The sequence below is a fragment of the Pelophylax lessonae genome (genome assembly GCF_965119305.1).
Source record: "Pelophylax lessonae genome assembly, chromosome: 10".
In the NCBI taxonomy this organism is placed as follows: Eukaryota; Metazoa; Chordata; class Amphibia; order Anura; family Ranidae; genus Pelophylax; species Pelophylax lessonae.
In genome coordinates, this window is record NC_138777.1 from 161,828,803 (window position 1) to 161,854,946 (window position 26,144).

The window sequence follows — 26,144 nt, forward strand, 5'->3', positions numbered from 1 at the left end:
TGCAGCTCTAGTAAGTACAGAAGTTCAGCGTGGAGTCCTTTCACATGGTAGTGGCTTCCCTACGTCAGGGGGATTTTTTCTTGCTTCTGTCGACATCAAGGACGCCTGCCTGCACATTCTAATGTGCCGGTCACCAACGCTTCCTCTGTCTTGCTGTGGGCGAGGAACATTATCGGTTTGTGGTGTGGACCTTTTGGCCCTGTATTTAATTTTTTATGAAATTGTTTCTTAGTGTTTCTGACTCCTTTGTAATATCCTCTGTGAGCTCCTGAACCACTCCTTTTCCCTTCGCTTCCCTCAATTCTGTTTGTTCAGAATGAGCATTGCACGTTTGTTGCCATTGAGTGTACTGCTGTGTGCTCACTACAATTTCCATAGTGACTGCTGTGATTGGCTCTCAGCATTTACATGATCAAGAGGCATGACAAAGAGCAGTCAGCTACAGCTTGGCCAATGTGCTTGGGAGTACACAATGAGTACACTCTCAGCACACAGCCTCACTCTGCCTTAGACACGTGTGGCAGCTGAGCGTTAAAGCCCGCTTTTTCTGCTGCCGCATTATGTGACTGTCAATCGTTTGACTCCTGACAAATAGGCGAGACAAGACAGGAAAAGTTACTGTAGTTGCCTGTACCTCCATAACCTACCAGGTTGCAGAAAGCAGAAAAAAATCCAAATTGAGTTGAGAAATATGCATATTTTACATGTAAGCAGATTGAATATTGTAATCTGCAATTTTTAGAGAAGTCTGGGAGTGTTTGTTGTCAATCGAGTAGCACCAGGTTTTCCAGTCTAATCTGAATTAAACAGAAGGAAGTAATGCGTTTTTATGAATTTTAAGTACACTCCTAGTTGCCCAATACATGGCATGCAGTTACTGGCAGTATCTGCCCTTTGCCCTGACAGGATAATTGTGTGCATGGGTGCTGTTGTGTTAGGCCTCTTACACACGATACTCTTGAGCATCTCCTTTTTTTTTTTTTAGCCGTGAATTTGGCTTATTGAGATGTGCGCATATGCGTTTGCGCAAATTGGCGTCTTTTCGCGCAAATGTATTCTCGCGTTTTTGTAAAATATGCAAATTAGCATTCTTCAGATCAACAGTACGTTCGTGTGCGTTCATTTGTGCGCAATTGCGCATATTTGCGCGCACTAGGCGTAAATTACTGTCCAAAAATGCGGATTTTTCTATTTTGTTCTTACTGAAGAATGCACGGCGCTCATTTACACGCCTGTGTGCATAGGCACATTACAATGAATGGGCTGTATTTTAGCTCAGAAAAAAAAAGCTGTACTGAGCTTTTTTAAGCTGCAATGTACAAGAGGCCTTAGGCCCCTTTCACACAGGCGGACCGTTCAGATCCGCCTGTCCGTTTTTTTGGCGGATCTGAACGGTCCCCCCATGCATTCCTATGGGGCATCGGATGTCAGCGGAGACATGTCCGCTGACATCCGACCCTATCCGATCCGTCAAATCTGGACGGATGGAAACCCTATTTTCCATCCGTCCAGGGGATCGGATCGGATGGGATCGGGTGAGAACGGACTGACGGTCCGTTGACATCCGATTTCCCCCATAGAGATGCATGGGGAACTGTCAGCTGTGTCTCCGCACACAGCGCGGAGACACAGCTGTCCTCCTGCTGCTCAGGGGGGGATCGGCGACGGACGGAGTGTGTGAAAGAGCCCTTAGGCAGAACTAATTTGCAAATCAGGTGTTTCAGCAACCTTTCTTGAATTTCCCTAAAATGTCTGAGGGGAATCATACAGGATTCCTGAATTGTGTGCTTCTGCACACATTAGACAGATCTGTGTACAAAAAAAAATAATATCCAGGCAGAGCAAAAATTTGTAATTCACTGCTAATAAGGAAAACTGTACATAGGCTGTAAAACGGATTGTAGTGTGTGAATGAAAACTCTTAACAACATTTCTCTTGGTCTGTTAAACATGCCAATGAAAGCGTTTTTAATTTACCTTTTTGACAGGTGCAAAAAAAAAAACTGTACACCCAGCCAGAAGTCTTGTGAGCTTGCAACATCCTGTGCTCTCTGGACTGGCCTCTGGACTTTTGGTCGTAAAAAAAAAAAGACCGAAAAGTTTGAAAAAAAAAAAAAGCTTTTTTGTTTGTTATACAATTTTGTAAATAAATAAGTTTTTTTTCCTGCACTGATGAGACTGCACTGATGGGGTGGCACTGATAGGTGGCATTGATGGGCACTGGTAGGTGGCATTGATGGGCACTGGTAGGTGGCACTGATGGGCACTGGTAGGTGGCACTGATGGGCACTGATAGGCGGCACTGACAGGCGGCACTGATGGGTACTAATGGTCACTGATAGGCGGCACTGGTGGGCAATAATGGGCACTGGTGGGCAGCACTGATAGATGGTAATTATGGGCACTGGTGGGCAGCACTGATGGGGAGGGCACTGGCGGCAGCACTGATGGGGAGGGCAATGGGTGGGCATCCCTGGTGGTACCCCCCCCGAGGGTCTGCACTGGTAATCAATGATCTGATTACCAGTGCCGACCCCCCCCCCCGTCAGGGGAGCCGCCGATCGGCGCTCCTTTACTCGTGCCGGACAGGCACGTACTGAGGAAAGCCGATCAACGGCTCTTCCTGTGTACTATGTGACCAGCCGTGATTGGACACGGCTGGTCACATGGTAAAGAACCTACTTCAGTAGGCTCTTTACCGAGATCGGAGATGCGGGGAGTCAGACTGACCCGCCGCATCGCCGCTCTGCGCGCATTATCCTGTCACCGTCATATGACGTCCGGTCAGGATAATGCAACCACTTTCCCAACGTCACGCCAATTGGGTGGGCGGGAAGTGGTTAAAAAAGAAGATAATGCAGCCAATACATCTGAGGGCCGATAAGCTGCAATACAGCATAGAGTAGCATCAGGTTTTGGTTGGATGAATGTGATCTCCAGCACTAGAACCTATAGTGTGCTATAAAAAAAAAAACCTGCCCTGGGGTCTAGATCATTTCAGAAATGCAGTAGTGCAATGGGAGATGGTGAGACAATGACTGATGGACTAGGCGCAGCGATGACTAACCTTGGCACCCCTATTGTTTTGGAACTACATTTCCCATGATGCTCATGCACTGCAGTGTAGTTGAGCATCATGAGAAATGTAGTTCCAAAACATCTGGGGTGCCAAGGTTTGCCATCACTGTACTAGGGAAACGGAAGAAGGAGCATGGTTGACAGGCTGGAGGAAGGCAAACCTTTGTTGTGGTGGTCGAGCCCCCTAGGTAGGGCTTTTAAGTTGATTTTAAATGCAGTTTTTTTTTTATACATTAAAAAAAGCAATGTCTTATTTACCTACTCTGTATATTGATTTTGCATAGAGCGGATTTTGCCTTTCTACAGTCAGGTCCATAAATATTGGGACATCGACACAATTCATTTTTTTTTGGCTCTATAATGGATTTGAAATGAAACAAGATGTGCTTTAACTGCAGACTTTCAGCTTTAATTTGAGGGTATTTACATCCAAATCAGGTGAAAGGTGTAGGAATTACAACAGTTTGTATATGTGCCTCCCACTTTTTAAGGGACCAAAAGTAATGGGACAATTGGCTGCTCAGCTGTTCCATGCCTAGGTGTGTGTTATTCCCTCATTATCCCATTTACAGATAGAAGGTCCAGAGTTCATTTCAAGTGTGCTATTTGCATTTTATAATCTGTTGCTGTCAACTCTCAATATGTGATCCAAAGACCTGTCACTATCAGTAAAGCAAGCCATCATTAGGTTAAAAAAACAAAACAAACCCATCAGAGAGATGGCAAAAACATTAGGTGTGGCCAAATCAACTGTTTGGAACATCCTTAAAAAGAAAGAACATACCGGTGAGCTCAGCAACACCAAAAGACCCGGAAAACTGTGGTGGGTGACCGAAGAATTCTTTCCCTGGTGAAGAAAACACCCTTCACAACAGTTGGCCAGATCAAGAACACTCTCCAGGAGGTAGGTGTATGTGTGTCAAAGTCAACAATCAAGAGACGACTTCACCAGAGTGAATACAGAGTGTTCACCACACAATGTAAACCATTGGTGAGCCTCAAAAACAGGAAGGCCAGATTAGAGTTTGCCAAACAACATCTAAAAAAGCGTTTGCAGTCCTGGAACAACATCCTATGAACAGATGAGACCAAGATCAACTTGTACCAGAGTGATGAGAAGAGTATGGAGAAGGAAAGGAACTGCTCATGATCCAAAGCATACCACCACATCAGTGAAGCATGGTGGTGGTAGTGTCATGGCGTGGGCATGTATGGCTGCCAATGGAACTGGTTCTCTTTATTGATGATGTTACTGCTGACAAAAGCAGCAGGATGAATTCTGAAGTGTTCCGGGCAATATTATCTTATCAGATTCAGCCAAATGCTTCAGAACTCTTTGGACGGCGCTTCACAGTGCAGATGGACAATGACCCGCAGCATAATGTGAAAGCAACCAAAGAGTTTTTTAAGGGAAAGAAGGGGAATGTTATGCAATGGCCAAGTCAATCACCTGACCTGAATCCGATTGAGCATGCATTTCACTTGCTGAAGACAAAACTGAAGGGAAAATGCCCCAAGAACAAGCAGGAACTGAAGACAGTTGCAGTAGAGGCCTGGCAGAGCATCACCAGGGATGAAACCCAGCGTCTGGTGATGTCTATGCGTTCCAGACTTCAGGCTGTAATTGACTGCAAAGGATTTGCAACCAAGTATTAAAAAAGTGAAAGTTTGATTTATGATTGTTAATCTGTCCCATTCCTTTTGGTCCCTTAAAGTGGGAGGCACATTTACTAACTGTTGTAATTCCTACACCTTTCAACTGATTTGGATGTAAATACCCTCAAATTAAAGCTGAAAGTCTGCAGTTAAAGCACACCTTGTTTGTTTCATTTCAAATCCATTGTGGTGGTGTATAGAGTCAAAAATATTAGAATTGTGTCGCTGTCCCAATATTATTGGACCTGAATGTATGATTGTTTGTGAATCTGTGTGTACAACTATTTCTGGATGTACCTCCTCCTCTTCCTTTTTTTTGGTTTACTCCTCTGTTTAAAGAGAGAAAAAAAAGAAATAAAAAACCTTGTCTAAAACCATTGAACAAGACACAATTGCCCACACTGGAATGGGCACATTTTTGCTAGTCTATATATAAAGCTAAAAGTATGCTGTCTTCAGTGGCACCTCTTTGGTATTCTTTAGTTTTGGTGTTCTGAAAAAAGCATTGTCATAGATATTCTGTAATTACCCCATAGCAAAAAAATATATTTACTCTTTTACTATACAAACCTTCGCAGACTGTTCTTTGAACCTATTGTGAAATTTCACATTTCATAATTTTTAATGTGCATGGTAACAAAATGGGTAGTTCCTTTTGAAATAAAAAAAAAAAACAACAGGGATCTTCAAACTATGGCCCTCCAACTGTTGCGTAACTATACGTCCCATGAGGCATTGTAAAACTGACATTGACAGACATTGCTAGGCATGATGGAAATTGTAGTTCCAGAACAACTGGACGGCCATAGTTTGGAGACCCCTGCTCTAGCAGATATATTTAAACTGGTCATTTTTAAAACCCAACACCAGGAAACTGTAGGTTTCATTTACACCCTGCCTACATTTACAGCGTTTTGCATTTTCCCGAGGCCAGTGGTCAAAACATTCCAATCCTGAATGCGATTCTTCTAGTGCAGGGCTATGATCCCTGCATCAATCCTGATGACGTCAGGAGATCTTAGAGCATAGGGAAGGAGAGGCTGCGGGGGCTGGTCTAGTAGGACAGGGCAGCCTGCAGGAGCAGAAGATCAGGTAAGTAAAAGTGCTTTACCATGTCACCCTGACCTAAACAAATAGTTCACTCTAAAGCCCCGTACACACGTACCGATCGTCGGCCGAACGATCGGCCGTCTTTTGTCCAGGGCTGTCGTGTCTGTTGAAAACTGCAAAAGACTGCACACTAATTTTGTCGGCCAACAACAGCCGACTGCAGAAGTGATGTCATGTGATGGTTAACTTTCCTTGTCTTTTTTCTTTTCTGAGCATGCCCAGTCTTGCAAATCTGCTGTCTGTCGGCCGAAATCTGTACTGACTGGCGAACAATCGGCCGTTCTGGTGTTGGCCAACAAAAATTTTAATGCTTGCACGACAGATTCTGTTCGGCCGAAAATGCGCTGTCGGCTGTCAGAAGCCTCATACTAACAAGCCTACAATCGGCCGATCGGTCGTCGGCCAAATATTTACGGCCAACAATCGGTACGTGTGTACGGGGCATTACACTGCAGGTACAACCTCAATGCAAGAGAAGATTTTTAGGTTTCCTGAAGTTCAGCTTTAAAAATGTTTCCATGTACTTATTGTAGTAGTAGTACAATATTTATTCCTTCTTTATTTCAGGAAGAACATCTGCAAGCAACATGTCGCCCCCATCTCAATATGTCCTCCCTAATGATCTGCCAGTTGCCTTGTTGGATTGTGAAGAGGCCTTCTCACTCCTTTCATCAGAGGAGAAGCTTTATACCCATTACATGTCTCGGGCCTCATTTTATGGTGGTTTAATAGTTTTGTTCCAGACTTCATCTGAATCTCCAGCCATATATATTCTGTTGAATAGGATTTTCAGAGCTCAGGGGCCTTCAGCACTGCATGGAGTGGCTCTCACCCAGGGACTAACGGAGGATGAATTCCAGGTATACTAATGTTGTGCACTGCTTGATTAAGCAATCATTTCTGTCACATGACTGTTTTTTTTTTTTTTTTTTTTCTTTTTTTTGGGGGTATATCTGGCCAGACATGATAGATATAGGAAAATTAATTTAGGAACAGTCAGCACTTCAGAGATCCTTTTTATTACTACACATGTACAGGAAATATTCTGGCAAGCCATTCAATTGATCTACATGTTCTGATACATTTTATGCAAGATAAGTTCATCTTTAATTGATTTTTTAATGTGTGTGTGATCCAGTGATCAATATATATCTTTTCTGATGATTGAAAGATGATCTACAGTAAATGTAATATATAATAGCATACGCATACTTTAAATGTTGTGGCTATGTTTTTCTCTGGCTTTCCTTTCCCTTTTTCTTCTGGTGATCCCGGCAGTAACACACTTCCTGTCCTAGGTTAACCAAACTTACTCACCATGCTATATCTCATGCATCATCTGGTGCGTGGCATTAAAGTAGAACTAAAGCCTAGTGTATTTTGAGGAAAAAGAAAAACCCTCCTCTATACCCCTCTTATTCGTACGGTAGCCTTTCTTCCTACATGTGAAGATTTAGAAATGCCAATCGCGTTACTCTGCATGATTTGGCCATAGACCTCAAAAGCTCAAGCACAATTCGATGACCGATATCACAAAATTAAGTAGGGCAATAACTTCACATCGTGAGGCAGAAATCTTACAGAATGACCTGAACAAAATAAGAGTGGGCAACTACATGGCAAATGAGTTTTAATGTGGAGAAGTGTAAGGTATTGCACTTGGTGACTAAAAACATAAACGCCCAATATGCTTTGGGGGGGGGCCTGGGGGAATCAAAAATGGAGAAAGATCTGGGAGTCTTAGTGGAAGATAGACTTATAGTAGCATGCAATGTCAAGCTGCAGCTGCCAAAGCCGGCAGAATATTAGCATGCATAAGGAAGGGGATGTATTCCAGAGATAAAATCTGTAATCCTACCACTTTATAAATCACTGGTCGACCACATCTGGAGTATTCTGTCCAGTTCTGGTCGCCAGTCCTCAGAAGGGGATGTGATGGAGCTGGAGAGAGTCCAGAGGAGATCAACTAAACTGATTAGGGGATTGGAGGATCTTAATTATGAAGAGCGCTTACAAGCGTTTGATTTATTCTCCCTGGAAAGGAGACGCTTGAGAGGGGATATGATGGCGATATACAAGTACCTCAAAGGTGATCTCAACATAGAAAAAAAAACTGTTCAGTCGCAACGAATGCATGAGGACACATGGCCATACAATGCGATTAGAGGAGAAGAGATTTAACCTTAAACATTGATGGGGTGATAAGCGCTCATCGAAACAAAAGAACCACAAGGCTGAAAAGTAAAAGTTAAATGTCACAATTTAATAAAATGTCACTACAAAAGGCTCCGGTATAGTGATGGCAAAGAACATCCACAAAACTCCATAAGGGCATGGGCGATGGGACAGAACCTGAAGAGGGAGCCAATGCTGCAAGTGATGTGTCCAGGTGAATGGATGCAAAGGAATGATGACGAGGGCTGTATGTAATGTGCATAGAGGGTCGCCCCAAATAAGTACCTCACAAGGGACAAGAGAAGAAGGGTATCCAAGGCATTCGCTCGTTCCGGGATTATATGGCACCGCAGGTTGCGTAGATGACCCGGCCACCACCGCAGAGAACGTTTGCTTCGCCTGCACTTCCTGGAACCACGGCCGCGCCAATTGATGACGTCAGCGGCCAGAGCGGTGACACGATCAATCCAGCAGCAACAGTCCTCTCACAGGGCAAATATTGGAGAGTTTGTAGGCAATAAGGGGAAATTAAAATTCCAAAAGAGATAACATGTTTCAGGGACACGCCCCTTCATCAGATCTATAATGGCATAATTTGGGGGGAATTTATAGAATGGAGGAAGGGGAGGAGGAAACCTCAACACGCGTTGGCTCCCCCTGGTGGAAACTGCTGACAAAAAACATGAAAACAAATGACATTAATTATGAAAGACGTAAAAAGGAGAGACACAGAACATCAATGAATAAAAAGAAATGATAAAATACAAAAATGTATGTATAATATCAAGAATGTATGGGTGTGTGTGTGTGTAATATATATATCCCATGTATATATGAAAAAAAAAAATAAAGGAAATAAAATGCAATATGTATAAAAGATTTAGGCCTCTACATCACAGAAATGTGTTTCCAGGTCTTCATTCAACCCATGAGGCGAGAGCGTATGGAGTCTATAAATCCAAAAGGTTTCCCTTTTGCATAACAAAGAGAACCGCTCATTATCTGTCAGAGTTCCCCTAGGTATGGTTTTGATTGCAAAACCGTAAGATCCTGTAGGTTCCCGTTGTGATGGGTGGCAAAGTGGCGGGAGACGCTGAGGGGGACTTTCCTATTGGTGGTGGACAACCCTTTAACGATTTCCCTGCAATGTTCGCCAATCCTCGTACGTAGATGGTGAATGGTGCGACCCACATAAAGTAGGTTGCACGAACATCACAGGACATGTATAACAAATTGTGTGGAGCATGTAATAAACTGCTTAATAAAAAAAGCGGTCGCCTGAGGAGTCAAAAAATTAGCTGTGGCCATGGGGGATGTACTGACAGGTCAGACAACTCCTCTTACATTGGAAAACACCTACCCTGTTGTCAAAATAGGACCTGATGTCCATAACCCTCTCAACTGTAGGCTTAGTAGTTTTCTCAGGGTGATGCGGTTCGAGAGTGCGTGCCCTTCTATAGACCACTTGAGGGACTGTGGAGGATGGGGACCCAATCTGGGATCAGAACACAAAATGGGCCAGTGTTTCTTGATGATGTGGGTGATCTTTCTAAAGTTGTTGTGAAAACTGGTGATAAACCTAACCTGGGGGGCAACAGGACCCCTATGGGAGCTGATCTCAGAACCGCGAGTAGGGCACGTGTCCATACAAGAGTTGTAAGCTGATTGTAGGAGGTCTTCAGGATAACCCTTCTCACGAAACTTGGCCAGCATTGATTGTCGTTTGGGCAACATAGTCTTCCTTTCGGGGTTCAGTTCTTGCAAAGTCTCAGGAACAGTCCCTCCAGGAATGTTATTCTTCCAGGAGGCGTGGTGGCACTGGCAACTACTAAAATGTAAATAGGAGTTGCCGGCCACTGGCCTGGAGTGATTAAGAGAGACTATGGCGCCGTCCTAAGCTGCAAATCCAGGAACACCAAGCGAACCGGGTCAATGACGATTGTAAAAGTCAGGCCCAGAACGTTTGCGTTACAGTGGGAGACAAAAGGCCTGAAAGGTGTCAACATCCCTGTCCCAGATGACGAGCACATCATCAATATAATATACCTTCCATAGTAAATGATGTGTTGTGAGAAGGGATTATTTTGCCAGATGTTGAATTCTTCCCAAAAACCCATGGTGAGGTTTGCATAGCAAGGCACAAAGCTAGGTCCCTTAGTTTGCAGATAGAATTTATTTAGGAAAGCAAAGTAATTGTGGTCCAAACAAAACTTCGTTCCCTCTGCCAAAAAGGATGCCTGTCGAGAGTTCAACTGTGCGTCCTTGGTTAGAAAATAATTAAGTGCTTGGATACCCACATCATGAGGAATTGATGTATAAAGTGAACATACATCTAAATAGGCCCACAGATAACGGTTGTCCCAGGGATATTGTAATATGTCCAACACGTGACTTGAGTCGCGGATGTAAGAAGTTGTTGAACAATCTGTTGTAGAAACCAATCAATGTACTGCGACAATCCACTGATCTGTGCCGGCCACGATAGGTCTGCCTGGGGGTTTGAGAAAAGATTTGTGGACCTTAGGGAGATAGTAAAAATAAGGGGTGCTAACTGCTGTTGGTAAGAGAAAAAGACTCTCCCTCTTAGTGAGCACCTCAGCCCCAACTGCGGCTTGTACCATGTCCCTAAGGGCCAACTGAAACTCGGAAAGGGGATCCTGAGGCAGGACAATGTAGATGCTGCTAGCCGATATTAAACGTAAGGATTCCTGGATGTAGGCCTCACGGTCCTGGACCACGATACTGCCTCACGATGTCACCATTCGATTCAAGCGCTTTCAGAGTGTCCAACTCAGATGGTGACCAATTAGACCTCTGCAAAGCACGAGAATCACACATGGCAATAAGTTCTTTATAGACAACGTGGTAGTAGGCTTTCAGGAAGGGACCTCTGGAATGAGAGGGATAGAATGTGGACCGTGGCCGGAAGGAGGTATGCAAGAATGGGGGATCAAAACAGGCCTCAAGAGGTTGGCGGTCAATGTGACCCTCTTCCCAAAGATCCTAGGGAGGGGTGCTATCTGGAGACCCCACAGGCTGGGTGGAGGTCTTGAATGGGCTGAGATTTAACCTTAGGCTACGCAGGGGGTTTTTTACAGTAAGGGCTACAAGATTGTGGAATTCTCTACCACAAATGGTAGTTACTGCAGGGAGTACATCTCAAGGATCAAAACATTCAGGGGTATGCGAGATGATTGCGTCCACACACACATACACAGGTTGAACTGGATGGACTATCGTCTTTATTCATCCTCAGCTACTATATAATTAAAATGTCTTATGTCTATTAAGCCATAAACAGAAACTTTGGAGCCACACAATTTTTTTATAGACTATGCAAGGAAGATTAGTAATTACCACACTAATATACCATAGTGTGGGGATATTTATATAATTTATGCAAGAAAGAGTCAACTGTCATGCTCCAAACCTGCTTTGTTCTGGTTAAATCCTGTAACATCACTTTCATCCCTAAGTGCTGTAAACTAGGGCTGTCTGAAGCTGCCCATAGGCATGAAACTGTTGGCCAGTCCACCAAAACAGACAGATCAGAAGGCTAACATTTTATGTTTGTTTATAGATACTGAAAAATGCGTAACCGATGTAGAATAATGGTTTTCAGGTGTCATAATCTGCACAAATACATATTCTTTCTGCCTATAATGTACATGACAAGATGGCTGGTTGGTGCTCTTCTTAGGTACCATTGATCATTCAGTCTTTCAATCTCTCCTTTAAAGCGGTAGTATCCCGCTTTTTCACTTTTACCTACAGGTAAGCCTATAATAAGGCTTACCTGTAGGTACAAATAATATCTCCTAAACCGGCACGGTTTAGGAGATATTTACAGTGCATGCAGCCGCTCGCGCGAGCGGCGCATGCGCTCTGAAGGTCTGGGGGAACCTTCAATTAAGTTGCCGGGAGCTTGCCGGAAAAATCACTCCCGCGCGCATGCGCGGGAGTGACGTCATCGCGGCTCCGGCCAATCAGCGCGCCGGAGCCTTCTCTTCCTGGCCATGCATACTAGCTCATTATGCCTTTTGTCTTTCAGGTTTTTTTTTTTTTTTATTTTTTTTATTTTTTATAGGGTTTACAACCGCTTTAAGTACTAATTGCTAATTTAATGAAAAATGCTTTATTTTTGCTATGTCCAGTTGAAGAGGGTATATGTTGTGGATGCTTTTACCATAGAGATCAATTAACTATATTCCAATATAGCTGTCCCCAACATATTCAGCTTGCACAGAAGTAGCATGGAATGTAAAAGACTTCCTAACTGGTTCTGACTGGCTGGTTGCTTGCAACTGACTAATCTTTTTGTAGCAGAGTGAAATCTTTCCGCTCTGATGAAAGTCCTACATAATTCTTTACCTTCTAGAAAAAAATGACGGCAACATCAAAGAGGACTGGTAGGAAAATGTGGCTTACTAACCTTTTTATGGAAACTAAACTAGTACCTTTCCTAGTGTTTAAAAATATGGGCAAAGATCTACAAACCCAATTCCAAAAAAAGTTGGGACACTACAAGTTGTAAAAAAGGAATGGACTAATTTACAAATCTCAAACTTATATTTTATTCACAATATAATATAGAAAACATATCAAATGTTGAAAGTGAGACATTTTGAAATATCATGCCAAATATTGGCTCATTTTGGATTTCATGAGAGCTACACATTCCAAAAAAGTTGGGACAGGTAGCAATAAAAGGCCGGAAAAGTTAAATGTACATATAAGGAACAGCAGGAGGACCAATTTGCAACTACTTAGGTCAATTGGCAACATGATTGGGTATAAAAAGAGCCTCTCAGAGTGGCAGTGTCTCTCAGAATTCAAGGTGGGCAGATGATCGCAAATTCCCCCAATGCTGCGGCGATAAATAGTGGAGCAATATCAGAAAGGAGTTTCTCAGAGAAAAATTGCAAAGCGTTTTATGTTATCATCTACAGTGCATAATATCATCCAAAGATTCAGAGAATCTGGAACAATTTCTGTGCGTAAGGGTCAAGGCCGGAAAACCATACTGGATGCCTGTGATCTTCTGGCCCTTAGACGGCACTGCATCACATACTGGAATGCTACTGTAATGAAAATCACAACATGGGCTCAGGAATACTTCCAGAAAACATTGTCGGTGAACTGTCATTCGCCGTTGCCTGCTAAAACTCTATAGGCCAAAAAAGAAGTCATATCTAAACATGATCCAGAAGCGCAGGCATATTTAAAATGGACTGTGGCAAAGTGGAAAACTGTTCTGTGGTCAGACAAATCAAAATTTTCTTTTTGGAAAACTGGGACACCATGTCATCCGGACTAAAGAGGACAAGGACGACCCAAGCTGTTATCAGCACTCAGTTCAGAAGCCTGGATCTCTGATGGTATGAGGTTGCATGAGTGTGTGTGGCATGGGCAACTTACACATCTGGAAAGGCACCATCAATGCTGAAACGTATATCCAAGTTCTAGAACAACATATGCTCCCATCCAGACGTCATCTATTTCAGGGAAGACCTTGCATTTTCCAACATGACAATGCCAGACCACATACTGCATCAATTACAACATCATGGCTGCGTAGAAGAAGGATCCGAGTACTGAAATGGCCAGCCTGCAGTCCAGATCTTTCACCCATAGAAAACATTTGGCACATCATAAAGAGGAAGATGTGACAAAGAAGACCTAAGACAGTTGAGCAACTGGAAGCCTGTATTAGACAAGAATGGGACAACATTCCTATTCCTAAACTTGAACAATTTGTCTCCTCAGTCCCCAGACTTTTGCAGACTGTTATAAAAAGAAGAGGGGATGCCACACAGTGGTAAACATGGCCTTGTCCCAAATTTTTGAGATGTTGATGCCATGAAATTTAAAATCGACGTATTTATCCCTTTTTTTAAAATGATACATTTTCTCATTTTAAACATTTGATATGTCATCTATGTTGTATTCTGAATAAAATATTGATATTTGAAACTTCAACATCATTGCATTCTGTTTTTATTCACAATGTGTATAGTTTTCCAACTTTTTTGGAATCCGGTTTGTACATTTAATTGTTGTTCGATTAATAAAAATTTCCTAAATATGTTATCCTTAAGTGGTTGTTAAGGCAGACACTTTTTTTTTTTCCTATCTTGAGTCATTCTATGCATTAAGATAGTTTCTTTGTGCAGCAGCCCCCTAATACATACCTGAGCCCCTTTTCTATCCATCGATGTTGCAGGAGAGATTCGTCTGCCCGGGACTCTTCCCTACTCATTGGCTTCCACTGGTGTCAAAGTCAGTGAGCCAATGAGGAGAAGGGGGGTGGGGCCTACCTGCGATTCCGTGTCTGAATGGACAAACGGAGCTGCGGCTTGGCTCAGGTGCCCCCATAGGAAGCTGCTTGCCATGGGGGCACTCATCAGGAGGGAGGGGCCTGGGGCGCCAAAGGGGGACCCGAGAAGAGGAGGATCTGGGCTGCTTTGTGAAAAACCTCTGCACAGAGCAGGTAAGAATAAATAAATATAAATATATATTTTATTTTTTTTAAGCAAAAAAAAAAGAGAATTTAGTATCACTTTAATCATACAGTACTGGACACAGGACTAGTATTCATAAACCATGGGTTATATGCTGCTGCCTCCAGTTGATTGTACACTGGCAACATTTTTTACTAGGGCTGCCCCTAAAGCCATATAATCTGCCTATGCCTAGTGTTCTTAGGTAAAGGTCCACCTCTCCACCAGTTTTTTCATCTGAATCTTCTATTGACATCTGACTATGCATAGCCTTGTGCTACCTACCGGTTTCCAGATCAGTTACCCTTGTTGTTTACCTCATACCTTGGTTACCCTCATTGTGTCTTTGAGGCCAGCCTGTAATGTTTGCTTTGGGCACTGGACCCTGCATTAGGCACTCACCTTGGCATGAAGTCCATGACCATGGTCAATTCATATGGTTCCCAGACCCTGAAAACACCTTTGGGGGGCTATGACCACCGTGACTGGCAAGGCCTGGATCTTAATAAGCCCAGTGTCGTGGATAAGATACAACAGTTTCCCTGTATATAGACTTTGGTTCCTGGCTTTTATACAAAAATATCCACAGGGCATCACGCGCTATGCAGTTTAGGGGGCAGAGGATTTGGGTATTAACTATATTGTGGCACTATCTGCCATTTTGTCTTTAATGCTTCTCTGAGTAATTTTAAAAATTGGCATTTCTCTATCATCCAATGACAGACGCAGCCTCATCTTCATGAGCTATATGGGTTATGCTGCCACCTGCAGGAGTAGTCTAGGCAGTACATTTGTCCAAAGTTTTACATTTACACGCCCACGGGGCTGTCCCTCCAGACATAACCCTCACACAAACGGCCCAGAACATCAGTTTTTTTTCTGCCTAGAGAAGGAGTAGGACCTAGGTTTCCTGCTGGGACTCCGGTCTTAGTTTTTTTTTTTTTTTTTTTATTATTATTCTTTTCATAATATTTTCTTTTTATTTCTCTTTCACTCATTTGCTAGCTAGTGTTCAGGTAAGAATTTCCTGGTGATCTACAAGCAACAATGCCGGCTGGGGGTTTGCACTGGATAATCTAGATTCTTATAGTCCCCCCCCCCCAGTATGGCCTATGAGCATGAGCAGGTTATAGTCCCGCACTAGGCCTCGCCACAACGGTGCCCCATTTCCGGATGGGGACGAGCCTGCGAGCGGATGCCTCGCCGGGATGTGACGACCTGGAACGCCCTGAGTCGCAGCGTACCCCTTGGCTGGCAGACCCCCACTTTCCCGCGAGGGGGGGGGCTATATGTCTGGGGTGCCTAGCGCCCGGGGGGGGGGTGGCAGGGTATCTTTTGGGATTGCTGGGTCCTGTCGTCAATCCTTAAGGCCTTCATAGTGTCGGTCCCTGGCCGCATGACAAGCCGTGGGCGCCGCCATCTTAGGTGTGGGTAATGTAGAATTTTCCCCATTGACTTGCATGGGGCAGCCATTTTCCCTGAGCTTCTTATTCACTTCTATGGGCATCCATGTTTGTGTAGCCTTCTGGGCTGCTCTGTGCAGCCTGACCTTACATTTAGGCAAGATCACTTCCTGTGCTCCGTTTCCTGCTGCTGGCCAAGGTCATTTCCTGTCTCCATGCTGTTGGGAACTTTCGGGAGGTCTTTTCTCTGAGGTGGTACAGTACTAGAGTCCTTGTGGACAAATCCCTGCACACTCTGCTTTTGTTATAGTTTAAAGGGGGACTCCGTAGACTGTTGCGATCGGTGATGGGAACCGCGAGCTCCGCTCTTAAAGCGACAGTACTCCGTTTTTTTTTTTTTTTTGTAATTTGCAAAGTGCCCAGACTGTGAACTCACCCTCAGACCCACACTGTGCGACTCCCGGACAGTCCGGATGCCAGTCCCTGGCCACGATTTCAACAGCTCTGGAAAGCCTGGCAACAAAAGTTGATGAAGTCATGTCATGTTAGTCATGAAAAAGGTTGATAGCCAGAAACGGTCGCTGGCTTTTCCATCTTTGGGGGTGTCCTCTGATTCAGAGGCTGATGAGGTTGCCCCAGATGCTACCCTACCTGAGGGGTCGCTGTCCTCGCAGTCAGATGGTGAAGAGGACCTGTCCTCTTCGACTGCAGCGCGTGAACGCGCTTTAGTGGAAGCCCTAATTATTTCAGTACGAGAAAATTTAAAATTTGCTGATGAGCCCGCACAGGCAGGAACAGGGGTAGCTTTTGGCTCCCAAAATTCTCAGAAATCTGGCAAGGTTTCTCTTACGTCCTCCGACAGTCGCCGCCCACTTCATATTCATCACCAATGGGTTATGTCCTTTATTCCGTAGGAGTAGCTAGGCAATAGAATATGTTAGTACAAAGACTTTTAACATATCCCACCCCCAGGGGGTGGTCCCCTCAGTACATAACCCTCCACTTCCTGTATCCAACTCAGTTTCATTTGTCTAGCTGTCAGGAGTAGCTGGAAGTTTCTGTGCTGGGGCACCTTGTCTCAGCTCTCTTTCCTTTCTTTGGATTTTATTTGAGTTTTTTCTCTCTTTCTTGTTAGCTGTTATTTTACCAGCATTAGTTAGTTCTTCTGATGAAGAGGATCATGCGGGCTGCGTCTCGGGCTGACCCCCCTGGTAGCAGGCTGTGGGTCAGTGGCTTCTCAGCCCGCCATCGAGCGTTCAGTCAGGTATCGCTCCTGAGTTATCTGAACGACCCATCCCTGTTCCGTGCAGGGATGCTAGGTGAGGTGGCTACCTCACTGGACGCTGTGCGGTTTCTCAACCCACCTTCTGATGCGTCCTGGATGCGACTCTCCCTGCCTCATGTGCAGCGGTTTGTTCGCCTGTGCGGGTCCCCCACGCCATGTGAGAGGTAAGTGCATTTATGTGGGGACCTGTCTGTCTGGGGGGTGTCAGTCTGGGACTGTGTACCTTGCCCTGTGTTCACACTATTACGTTTTCCCTATCTCTCACATTGCAAGCTGCGGGCTGCAGGAGGGGGGGCTGGCTGCACTCTGTGTCAGTTTTCTGTCTGTGTGAACGGCTGTGTGCTGTGGGGCTTGAGTTTCTCATGCTTGGGGCACATTACAGCGCCGCTGCGGCGGTTTACCATGTTCCTTTTTTGGGCAGATGGTGTGTTTTACTTCTCCCTCATGGGGTGTGGGAGCGGCGGTTTCGGCGCCAAACGACGCCATTTTGGCTGCGATCGCTCCGGCCGCATGTTTTACATGCATGGCGGCCATTTTCTTGTAGCCTCCATAGGCTTTCATAGAGCACCCTGTATGCCAGCATTTCCTTTCCTTCAGGAGCACCGCAGGCAGCAGCAGCAGCACCGATCTCTCCAGGTTCATTTCTTTTTATTCCCTGTATCCTGCCTTGGTATACTTGTCCCTGTGGGGGTCCCTTGTGTGGGATGCTTAGTGTGAGTGGGCTACGATCGCAGCGCTCTCTTAAAGGGGCGGTCACCCATTTATTTTTGCTGCTACAAGGGCATGGATTCTCAGGAATACTAGTTTCCTGCCAATTTAGTGGGAAGCCAGGGGACTGCGGTTTCCCCCCCCCCCGGGGGGGGATTTGGCTGCGATTGTGGCTAGCCTTGCGACTCAGGTGCAAATGCTGGTGGTTGCTCAATCCTCTAAAAGGCCCAGAGTTTTCAATTTCCTCTGTTTCAGAGGGTGATGGTACTGGGGCTGCTGGGGCAGAGATCTCCTTATCGGGGTCTCGTTCCTCCCGGGACCTTATAGGGTCAGAAATGGAGGCTGAGGTAGAGGGGGTTGATAATTCTCCCCCTGGCTCGTCTGAAGAGCTTGCGCTCATGGATGAATTGGTTACTTCTCTCAAGCAAACTCTGCGTTTGGAGGAGGAAACAGGTCCTCCAGCTGCCTTGGCGGCTTATGGGACGCAGAAAAGGCGCATATCATCGCAGATGTTTCCATGCACTGATGATTTTCAGCGCACTGTGAAAGAACGATGGCGTAATATACGCAAACCTTTTGCTGTACCAAGTAGGTTTAAGCTGCGCTATCCTTTTACGCCCGCTACTGGTGGGCGTTGGTGTGTCCCACCTCCGGTGGACCAGGCGTTAGCAGTTTTGAACAAGTCCACTGCGATTCCTGCTGCAGACACCCCGGTGTTCCGGGATGCCACGGACAAGAGGATGGAGTCCTTTGCCCGTCGTACCTATTCTATTATGGGTTCTATGTTGAAAGCTTTATTGCTTCACTTATGGCGGCCCAGGCGGTCGCGAACTGGACGCAGGTGCTTAGGCGTGTCCTGGTGGCTGATTCTGCCCCCCAGGCGACTTTGGATATGGTGGATCAAATCCACCAGGGTGTCATGTATTTGTGTGATGCGGACCTGGATATGGTTCCGTTGGCTGCACGAGTACACAGTGTGGCGGTGTTATCTCGCCGCCTGGTTTGGTTGAAGTGTTGGTCTGTGGATCAATCTTCCCGTAAGACCTTGGCCAATCTGCCTTTTGATGGTTCTCGCCTTTTTGGCGAATCCCTGGATGCCCTAATTAAAGGGGTCACGGGGGGTAAGAGCACGCTCTTACTTCAATCCCACTAGACTAAGACAGCTCCTGGAAAAAAGAATGCTTTCTTTCGGCCCCCTCAGGGGTCTTTTCGTGCCTTTCGGCCACATTTTGGGACAAGCCGTCCAAGGGTCAAGGCTCCCGCAAGGAGCCGTGGGCAGGTAAGCAAAAGTCCGGCCAATCCGGTTCTGCGGCCCACAACAGTGCGGCCTGAAGGGGCGCCCTCACCCACTTCACAGGAAATCGTTCGATCTGGCTACTAGATCGAGTTTCTCTCTCGGCCGGAGAGCAGATTTTTTCCCTCAAGTCTTCTGTTATCCCCGGAGCGTTTGCGGGACCTGCATCTAGCGGTGCAGGACCTGAGGGCTCAGGGAGTGGTGGTCCCGGTGCCTCATCGGGACAGATTTCGGGGGTTCTATTCCAATCTGCTCACCGTGCCCAGGAAGGAGGGCAAGGTGCGTCCGATTCTGGACTTGAAGGCGCTGAACCGCCTTGTGCGGGTGCGCAAGTTCCGCATGGAATCCCTGCGGTCGGTGGTGGCTGCCCTGGTTCCGGGGGAGTTCATGGCTTCCATCAACTTGCAAGATGCGTATCTTCACATCCCGATTTTCGAGGGTCACCAGAGGTACCTTCGATTCGCCATAGCGGAAGATCATTACCAATTTGTGGCGTTGCCTTTTGGTCTCGCCTCGGCTCCAAGGGTGTTCACCAAAGTGCTGGCACCGGTTCTGGCTTTGTTGAGGGCCCAGGGCATTTCGGTTCTGGGGTATCTGGACGATATTCTGGTTCGGTCTGCGACCAGCCAGAGTCTGGAGAAGGATCTGTCCGTCACGTTGCAGACTCTGCAGGAGTTTGGTTGGACGATCAATTTTCCAAAGTCGACATTGTGCCCATCGGTTCGGATTTCTTACCTGGGTATGATTCTGGACTCTGTCCAGGCATAGGTCTTCCTGCCGGAAGAAAAACTCGCAGCTCTTCAGGAGGCAGTCAGGTCCCTCAGGGACGTTCCATCTTCGTCCATTCGGACGTGCATGCGGTGTCTGGGATTGATGGTCTCGGCTTTCGAGGCGATTTCCCTTCGCCCAGTTTCACACACGGGATCTCCAAGCGGAGATATTGTCCAAGTGGGACGGGCGTCCGCAGTCTCTGGATCTCCAGATGTCATTGAGTTCTCAGACCAGAAGGGATCTTCTGTGGTGGCTTCAATCCCCCTCAGTATTGGGGGGCAAGTCTTTTCGTCCCCTTTCGTGGACGGTGATCACCACGGACGCCAGCCTGTCGGGCTGGGGTGGTGTTCTGGGCGTTCTGTCCACCCAGGGTGTTTGGTCGACGGAGGAATCCTCCCTTCCGATCAACGTTCTGGAACTGCGAGCGATACTCCTCTGTCTTCGTCGTTGGACGGACAATCTTCACGGCTACCCAGTTCGGGTGCAGACGGACAATGCCACGGCGGTGGCTTACATCAATCACCAAGGGGGCACCAGGAGTGCCCGGGCGGCTCGAGAAGTGGCCGCGATTCTGTCTTGGGCCGAGACGCATGTCCCGGCAATATCGGCAGGTCACATTCCGGGGGTGAAAATTTGGCAGGCGGATTATCTGAGCCGTCGAACCCTGGACCAGGGAGAATGGTCCCTTCACCCGGCTGTCTTCCAGATGTTGTGCGCGAGGTGGGGTCTTCCGGAGGTAGACCTGTTCGCGTCTCGTCTGAACTACAAAGTACCACGGTTCGTGGCAAGGACGTGCGATCCTCGGGCAGACGCGTCGGACGCGTTGGTTGCCCCGTGGCATCAGTACCAACTGATGTATGCGTTCCCGCCGATTCAATTGCTGTCCAGGTTCCTTCGCGGAACCGGCCACGGTGATTCTTGTGGCACCGGACTGGCCTCGCCGGTCCTGGGACGCAGACCTCGTAAATCTGGCAATCGACGCCCTGTGGCGTCTGCCTCTTCGAGACGATCTTCTGTCGCAAGGACCGATCTTCCATCCTGCTTTACAGTCGCTGGCCTTGACGGCCTGGCTGTTAAAACCGAGGTCCTGAAGAACAGGGGTCTTTCCCCTGAGTTCATTCACACCTTAATAAATGCGAGGAAGTGTTCCTCGGGGAAGGTTTAATACCGTACTTGGAAGGCGTATTTTGCCTGGTGCGAATCCAGGGGTTTCTCTCCTGACACTTATTCGGTGTCTAGGGTGTTGCCCTTCCTTCAGACGGGTGTTGACCAGCGTCTGGCGCTGGCCACGATCAAGGGTCAGGTGTCTGCTTTGGCCGTTCTTTTTCAACGGCCTGTGGCATCTGATTCTTTGGTTAGCACTTTTGTGCGGGGGGTACGTCATCTGATCCCTCCTAGGAGGGACCCTCTTCCCCCTTGGGACTTGAATCTAGTTCTATCAGTATTGCAGCGTGCTCCTTTTTAAAGGTTCAGGGAGATCTCGCTGTCTTTGTTATCCAAGAAGGTCGCCTTTTTGGTGGCTATCACCTCGACTCGTCGAGTGTCGGGGCTGGCAACCTTGTCCTGCAAGTCTCCGTGTCTGGTTGTGCATTTGGACAAGGTGGTCTTGCGACCTAACCCTTCTTTTCTTCCAAAAAGGGTTTCGGACTTTCATCTCAATGTGGACATTGTCAAACCTTCGCTTTGCGCGAAGCCGAAGCATCCGACGGAGGTGTTGCTTCACTCCTTGGATGTTGTCCGGGCGATTAGAGTCTATCTCAAATCGACTAAGTCTTCTCGCAAGTCGGATGCCTTGTTTGTCCTTCCGGGAGGTCCTCGGAAGGGCATGGCGGCCTCGGCTTCTACAATCGCCAAATGGATCAGACGGACCATTGATCAGGCCTATGCTTTGAGGGGGAAAGTTCCCCCTGTACCTGTGAAGGCGCACTCTACCAGATCTCTGAGTACGTCTTGGGCCTGTCGTCATGGGGCCTCTGTGGCCCAGGTGTGTGAGGCGGCGACTTGGTCGACCGTACACTCTTTCACGATATTCTACAGAGTAGATGTTCAGGCATCGGCTGATGCTTCCTTTGGCCGCAAGGTTCTTAGTGCGGCAGTTTCCTAGAGCCCTTGTTACGGGTTCTTTGGCTTTTTGGGATTTTTGTTTTTTTCCCTGGGTTTTCTTGCTCCTGTTGAGCGAGTGTTTTGTTCTTATGCCCAACTGGTTTCCTTCCTTTGGTAAGGTTCCTTTCTCTGATGGGGAGACGGCGTTTCCTTGGGCGCGGCTGAGTTCTTCCCACCCCTCATGTTTATACTGCTTTGGGACATCCCCATTGGTGATGAATATGAAGTGGGCGGCGACTGTCGGAGGACGTAAGAGAAAACGGAATTTTTGTAAAATCTTACCTGTAAAATTCCTTTCTCTGAGTCCTCCGACAGTCGCCGCCCCCGCCCCTCTTTTGGGGTTTTGATGTACTCTCTACTGCTATTCCACTGAAACTGAGTTGGATACAGGAAGTGGAGGGTTATGTACTGAGGGGACCACCCCCTGGGGGTGGGATATGTTAAAAGTCTTTGTACTAACATATTCTATTGCCTAGCTACTCCTACGGAATAAAGGACATAACCCATTGGTGATGAATATGAAGTGGTCGGCGACTGTCGGAGGACTCAGAGAAAGGAATTTTACAGGTAAGATTTTACAAAAATTCCGTTTTTCCCTTGTCCGGACACTTTTCACAATTTTGTGAATGACCAATGGCGGCGCGTTAAGCACGTGTTAGTGATGCCAAAACGCTTTAAACACCGGTACCCTTTTGCTGAAAAGTTTTCCAACCTTTGGACGGTGCCTCCTAAAGTGGACCATCCTGTCTCCAGATTAAACAAATCTACCCTTGTGCCTGTGGAAGGTTCTTCGGTCTTTACGGATCCGGTGGACAGGCGGGTGGAATCCCTTTCCCTCCATCTTCACGTGCTGGCGGGTTCTATTTTGAAACTGGTGTTTGTCGGTTTTAGTCTCGCAGACGGTGAAAGAATGGATTAAGAGTTTGCGGGGGTATTTGGACACTGCAACTGTTCCCCCAGAACATCTGTAACTTTTGGACCAGGTAATCCAGGCACTGGTGTTCCTGTGTGATGCGTCTATGGATGTGGCTCCCCTGGTGACCAGGGTTTCGGCTGTGGGAATTGCCTTGAGATGCGTGGTTTGGCTGAAGAGCTGGTCGGCTGACCAAGCTTCTAAGAAAATCATGGCAGATCTCCCTTTTCTGGGAGAGCGTTTGGCGACTCTTTTGGATGAGTTGATCAAGGGCTTGACTGGCGGGAAGAGTACTCTTCTTCCTCAATCCTCCCAAGATAAGACACCCCCTCGTAAGCGGGTTCACTCCTTTTCTGCTCACAAACGTTTTTTTCTCGCCTCGGGGGGAATGTAAGCCGTTCAGAGCTTCTGAAAGGGGTTAAAAAGCATTGGGGCAAGCCCAAGGCTGGTCGGTCCGGTGCTGCTGACAAGTCTTCTTCAGCATGAAGGGGCGCCCTCACCCATCTGCACTTCTTTCAAGGATCCTGGACTTCCTTTATTCAGGATGATTGGGTTTGTGAACTGATTTGTTCCGGGTACAAGATCGAATTCTGGTCCCGGCCAGGGGACAGGTTTTTTTCAGTCGAATCTTCACCTGTCTCCGGAGAATTTGAAGGATCTGCGGGAGGCTGTGCAAGATCTCCTGGCTCAAGGGGTGATTGTGCCAGTTCCCCCGCAGGAACGCTCTCGAGGTTTCTATTCAAACCTGTTCACGGTGCCCAGAAAGGAGGGCAAGGTGCGCCTAATCCTGGACCTCAAGGCTTTGAACCGCTTTGTGCGGATGCAGAAGTTTAGAATGGAGCCCATTCGGTCAGTGGTGGCATCCTTGAATCAGGGGGATTTTCTGGCCTCCATCGATATCAAAGATGCGTATCTCCACGTCCCTATTTTTGAGGGACCTCAGCATTTCCTCTGCTTTGTGGTGGCAGAGGAGCACTTTCATTTTGTGGTGTTACCCTTTGGTCTCGCCTCGGCTCCCAGAGTTTTTACCAAGGTCCTAGCCCCCGTGCTGGCCTTGTTGTGTCAGCGAGGTATCTCAATTGTGGGATATCTGGATGATCTCCTGTTGTGAGCAGTTTCCCACTCTGATCTGCTGGGCAATGTCTCTATCACTATTCAGACCCTTCAAGAGTTTGGGTGGACGATCAATTTTTTAAAAATCTGCTCTGACACCATCCGTGCTGGTCACTTATCTGGGGCTGATCCTCGACTCTACTCTGGCGAGGGTCTTCCTCCCCTTGTACAAGCTTCAGAAGATGCAAAGGGCGGTCCGGTTGCTGATGGAGACCAATCAGTCCTCTTTGCGGGCCTGCATGAGGGCCCTGGGTCTGATGGTCTTGTCCTTTGAAGCAGTCCTGTATGCTCAGTCTCACTCAAGACCGTTGCAGAAGGAAATTCTGGCAAAATGGAACAGGGATCTCCAGTCATTGGACCTGAAGATTCGGTTGAGCCATCTCACCAAGTCAGCTCTCTCTTGGTGGCTCCAGTCTCCTCTCCTATGCCAGGGCAAATCCTTCCTACTGGTGTTTTGGACGATAGTCACCACGGACGCCAGCCTGTCAGGCTGGGGTGGAGTGCTGGGGAAGCGCTGTGCCCAGGGGACTTGGACGCCGGAAAGGTCTTCCCTGCCTATCAATATTCTGGAACTGAGGGCGATCAATCTCCGCCTGCTTCACTGGACGAGTTAGCTATGCCGCTCTCCGGTTCGGATTCAGTCAGACAATGCCACAGCCGTGGCTTACGTCAATCATCAAGGGGGGACCAAGAGTGCTCTGGCAGCTAGGGAGGTGGCTGAGATTCTGGTTTGGGCAGAAACCAATGTTCCAGCTCTTTCCGCAGTCCACATTCCGGGTGTGGAGAATTGGCAGGCGGATTACCTGAGTCATCAGGTGTTGGATCAAGGGGAATGGTCCCTTCATCCGGAGTTGTTTCATCTACTGTGTGTCCGGTGTATACAATAGATGTGCTGGTATCTGCGGATGCTGCTTTTGGCCACATTTTGCAGGCTGCTGTTTGAGAGGATTAGTCCTCTTTGAGGGTGTATTTTTTTTTTTTTTTTCAGGTGAGCGCCAGTTGTTCCTGGTTGAGCTCCATGTTACATGGTTGGCTAGGTTTAGCTTTTTGGGATTTTTTTTGCTGTGTTTTTTCCCACCCCTCATGTTTTGACACCTGCTTTGGGATGTCCCAATGGTCAAGAAGATTCTGGAGCTGTGTCTGTCACTGAATGAAAGAGAAAATTGGAATTTTGTCATACCGTAAAATCCTTTTTCTCTGATGTTCATTGATGGACACAGCACCCACCCCTCTATTGAGTTGGGTTATTTTTCTTCTGACACTGCTTGCAACTAAACTGAATGCTTATAGCAGGAAGTGGGAGTATACCCCCAGGGACTGCCCCATAGGTTTGGTAAAACGTCTTGCCTAGTGTCCTACTCCTGTAGGGGGCAGCATAACCCAATGATCAAGAAGATTTTAGAGCTGTGTCCGTCAATGAATTTCAGAGAGAAGGATTTTACGGTAAGACAAAAATCCAATTTCTTTCCCCATACACATCAGGATTCAGACTTGGCAAGTAATGTGGAGCACTGTAAACTAATTAGATTCACTTTTAGGCTCCATGCATACTAGCGTTTTATTAAGCTTCTTGAAGCTATTATGAACATTTTTTTTTATTTTTTTTTGGCTCCTACATGCTAAGTGTTATCTTTTGTGTCCATGCATGCTTTTTTTTTTTTTTTTTTTGCTAGAAGCACTTTTGAGCCTTCCACATTTTAGGAGCAAAATAAAATAATTGTAGAGTTTTTGTGAGTATTTTCCCGGCAGGAAAAATGCTAAACACTACTAAATGCTACTAAAACGCTACTACAAGCCGGCACAAAAATATTATGAGCGTTTTAATCCAGTTTTTTTTTTTTTTTTTAAGCTTAACCACTTGCCGACTGCCTAACGCCGATCTACGTCGGCAGTCAGCCCCTCACAGGCAAAGTGACGTAGGGCTACGTCACTAGCTTGTGAGGGTCTAGGGAGCGAGCGCGCGCCTCCGCGTGGTCACGGACCCCCCCGCGCGTGTGACCGGCGGACCCGATGTCCGCCGGTCACTCGGCGATCG

General features: G+C 46.8%; 1 protein-coding gene across 1 annotated transcript in view; it reads left to right on the plus strand.

The window, feature by feature from the left end:
• Positions 1-26,144, plus strand: part of DPP3 (dipeptidyl peptidase 3) — a 118,443-nt gene that overhangs the window by 4,403 nt on the left and 87,896 nt on the right. The window contains exon 2 of the mRNA XM_082269641.1: positions 6,412-6,704. Coding sequence (XP_082125767.1) covers positions 6,432-6,704 — 273 coding nt within the window. The 5' untranslated portion in view covers positions 6,412-6,431. The remainder of the gene's footprint in view (positions 1-6,411; positions 6,705-26,144) is intronic.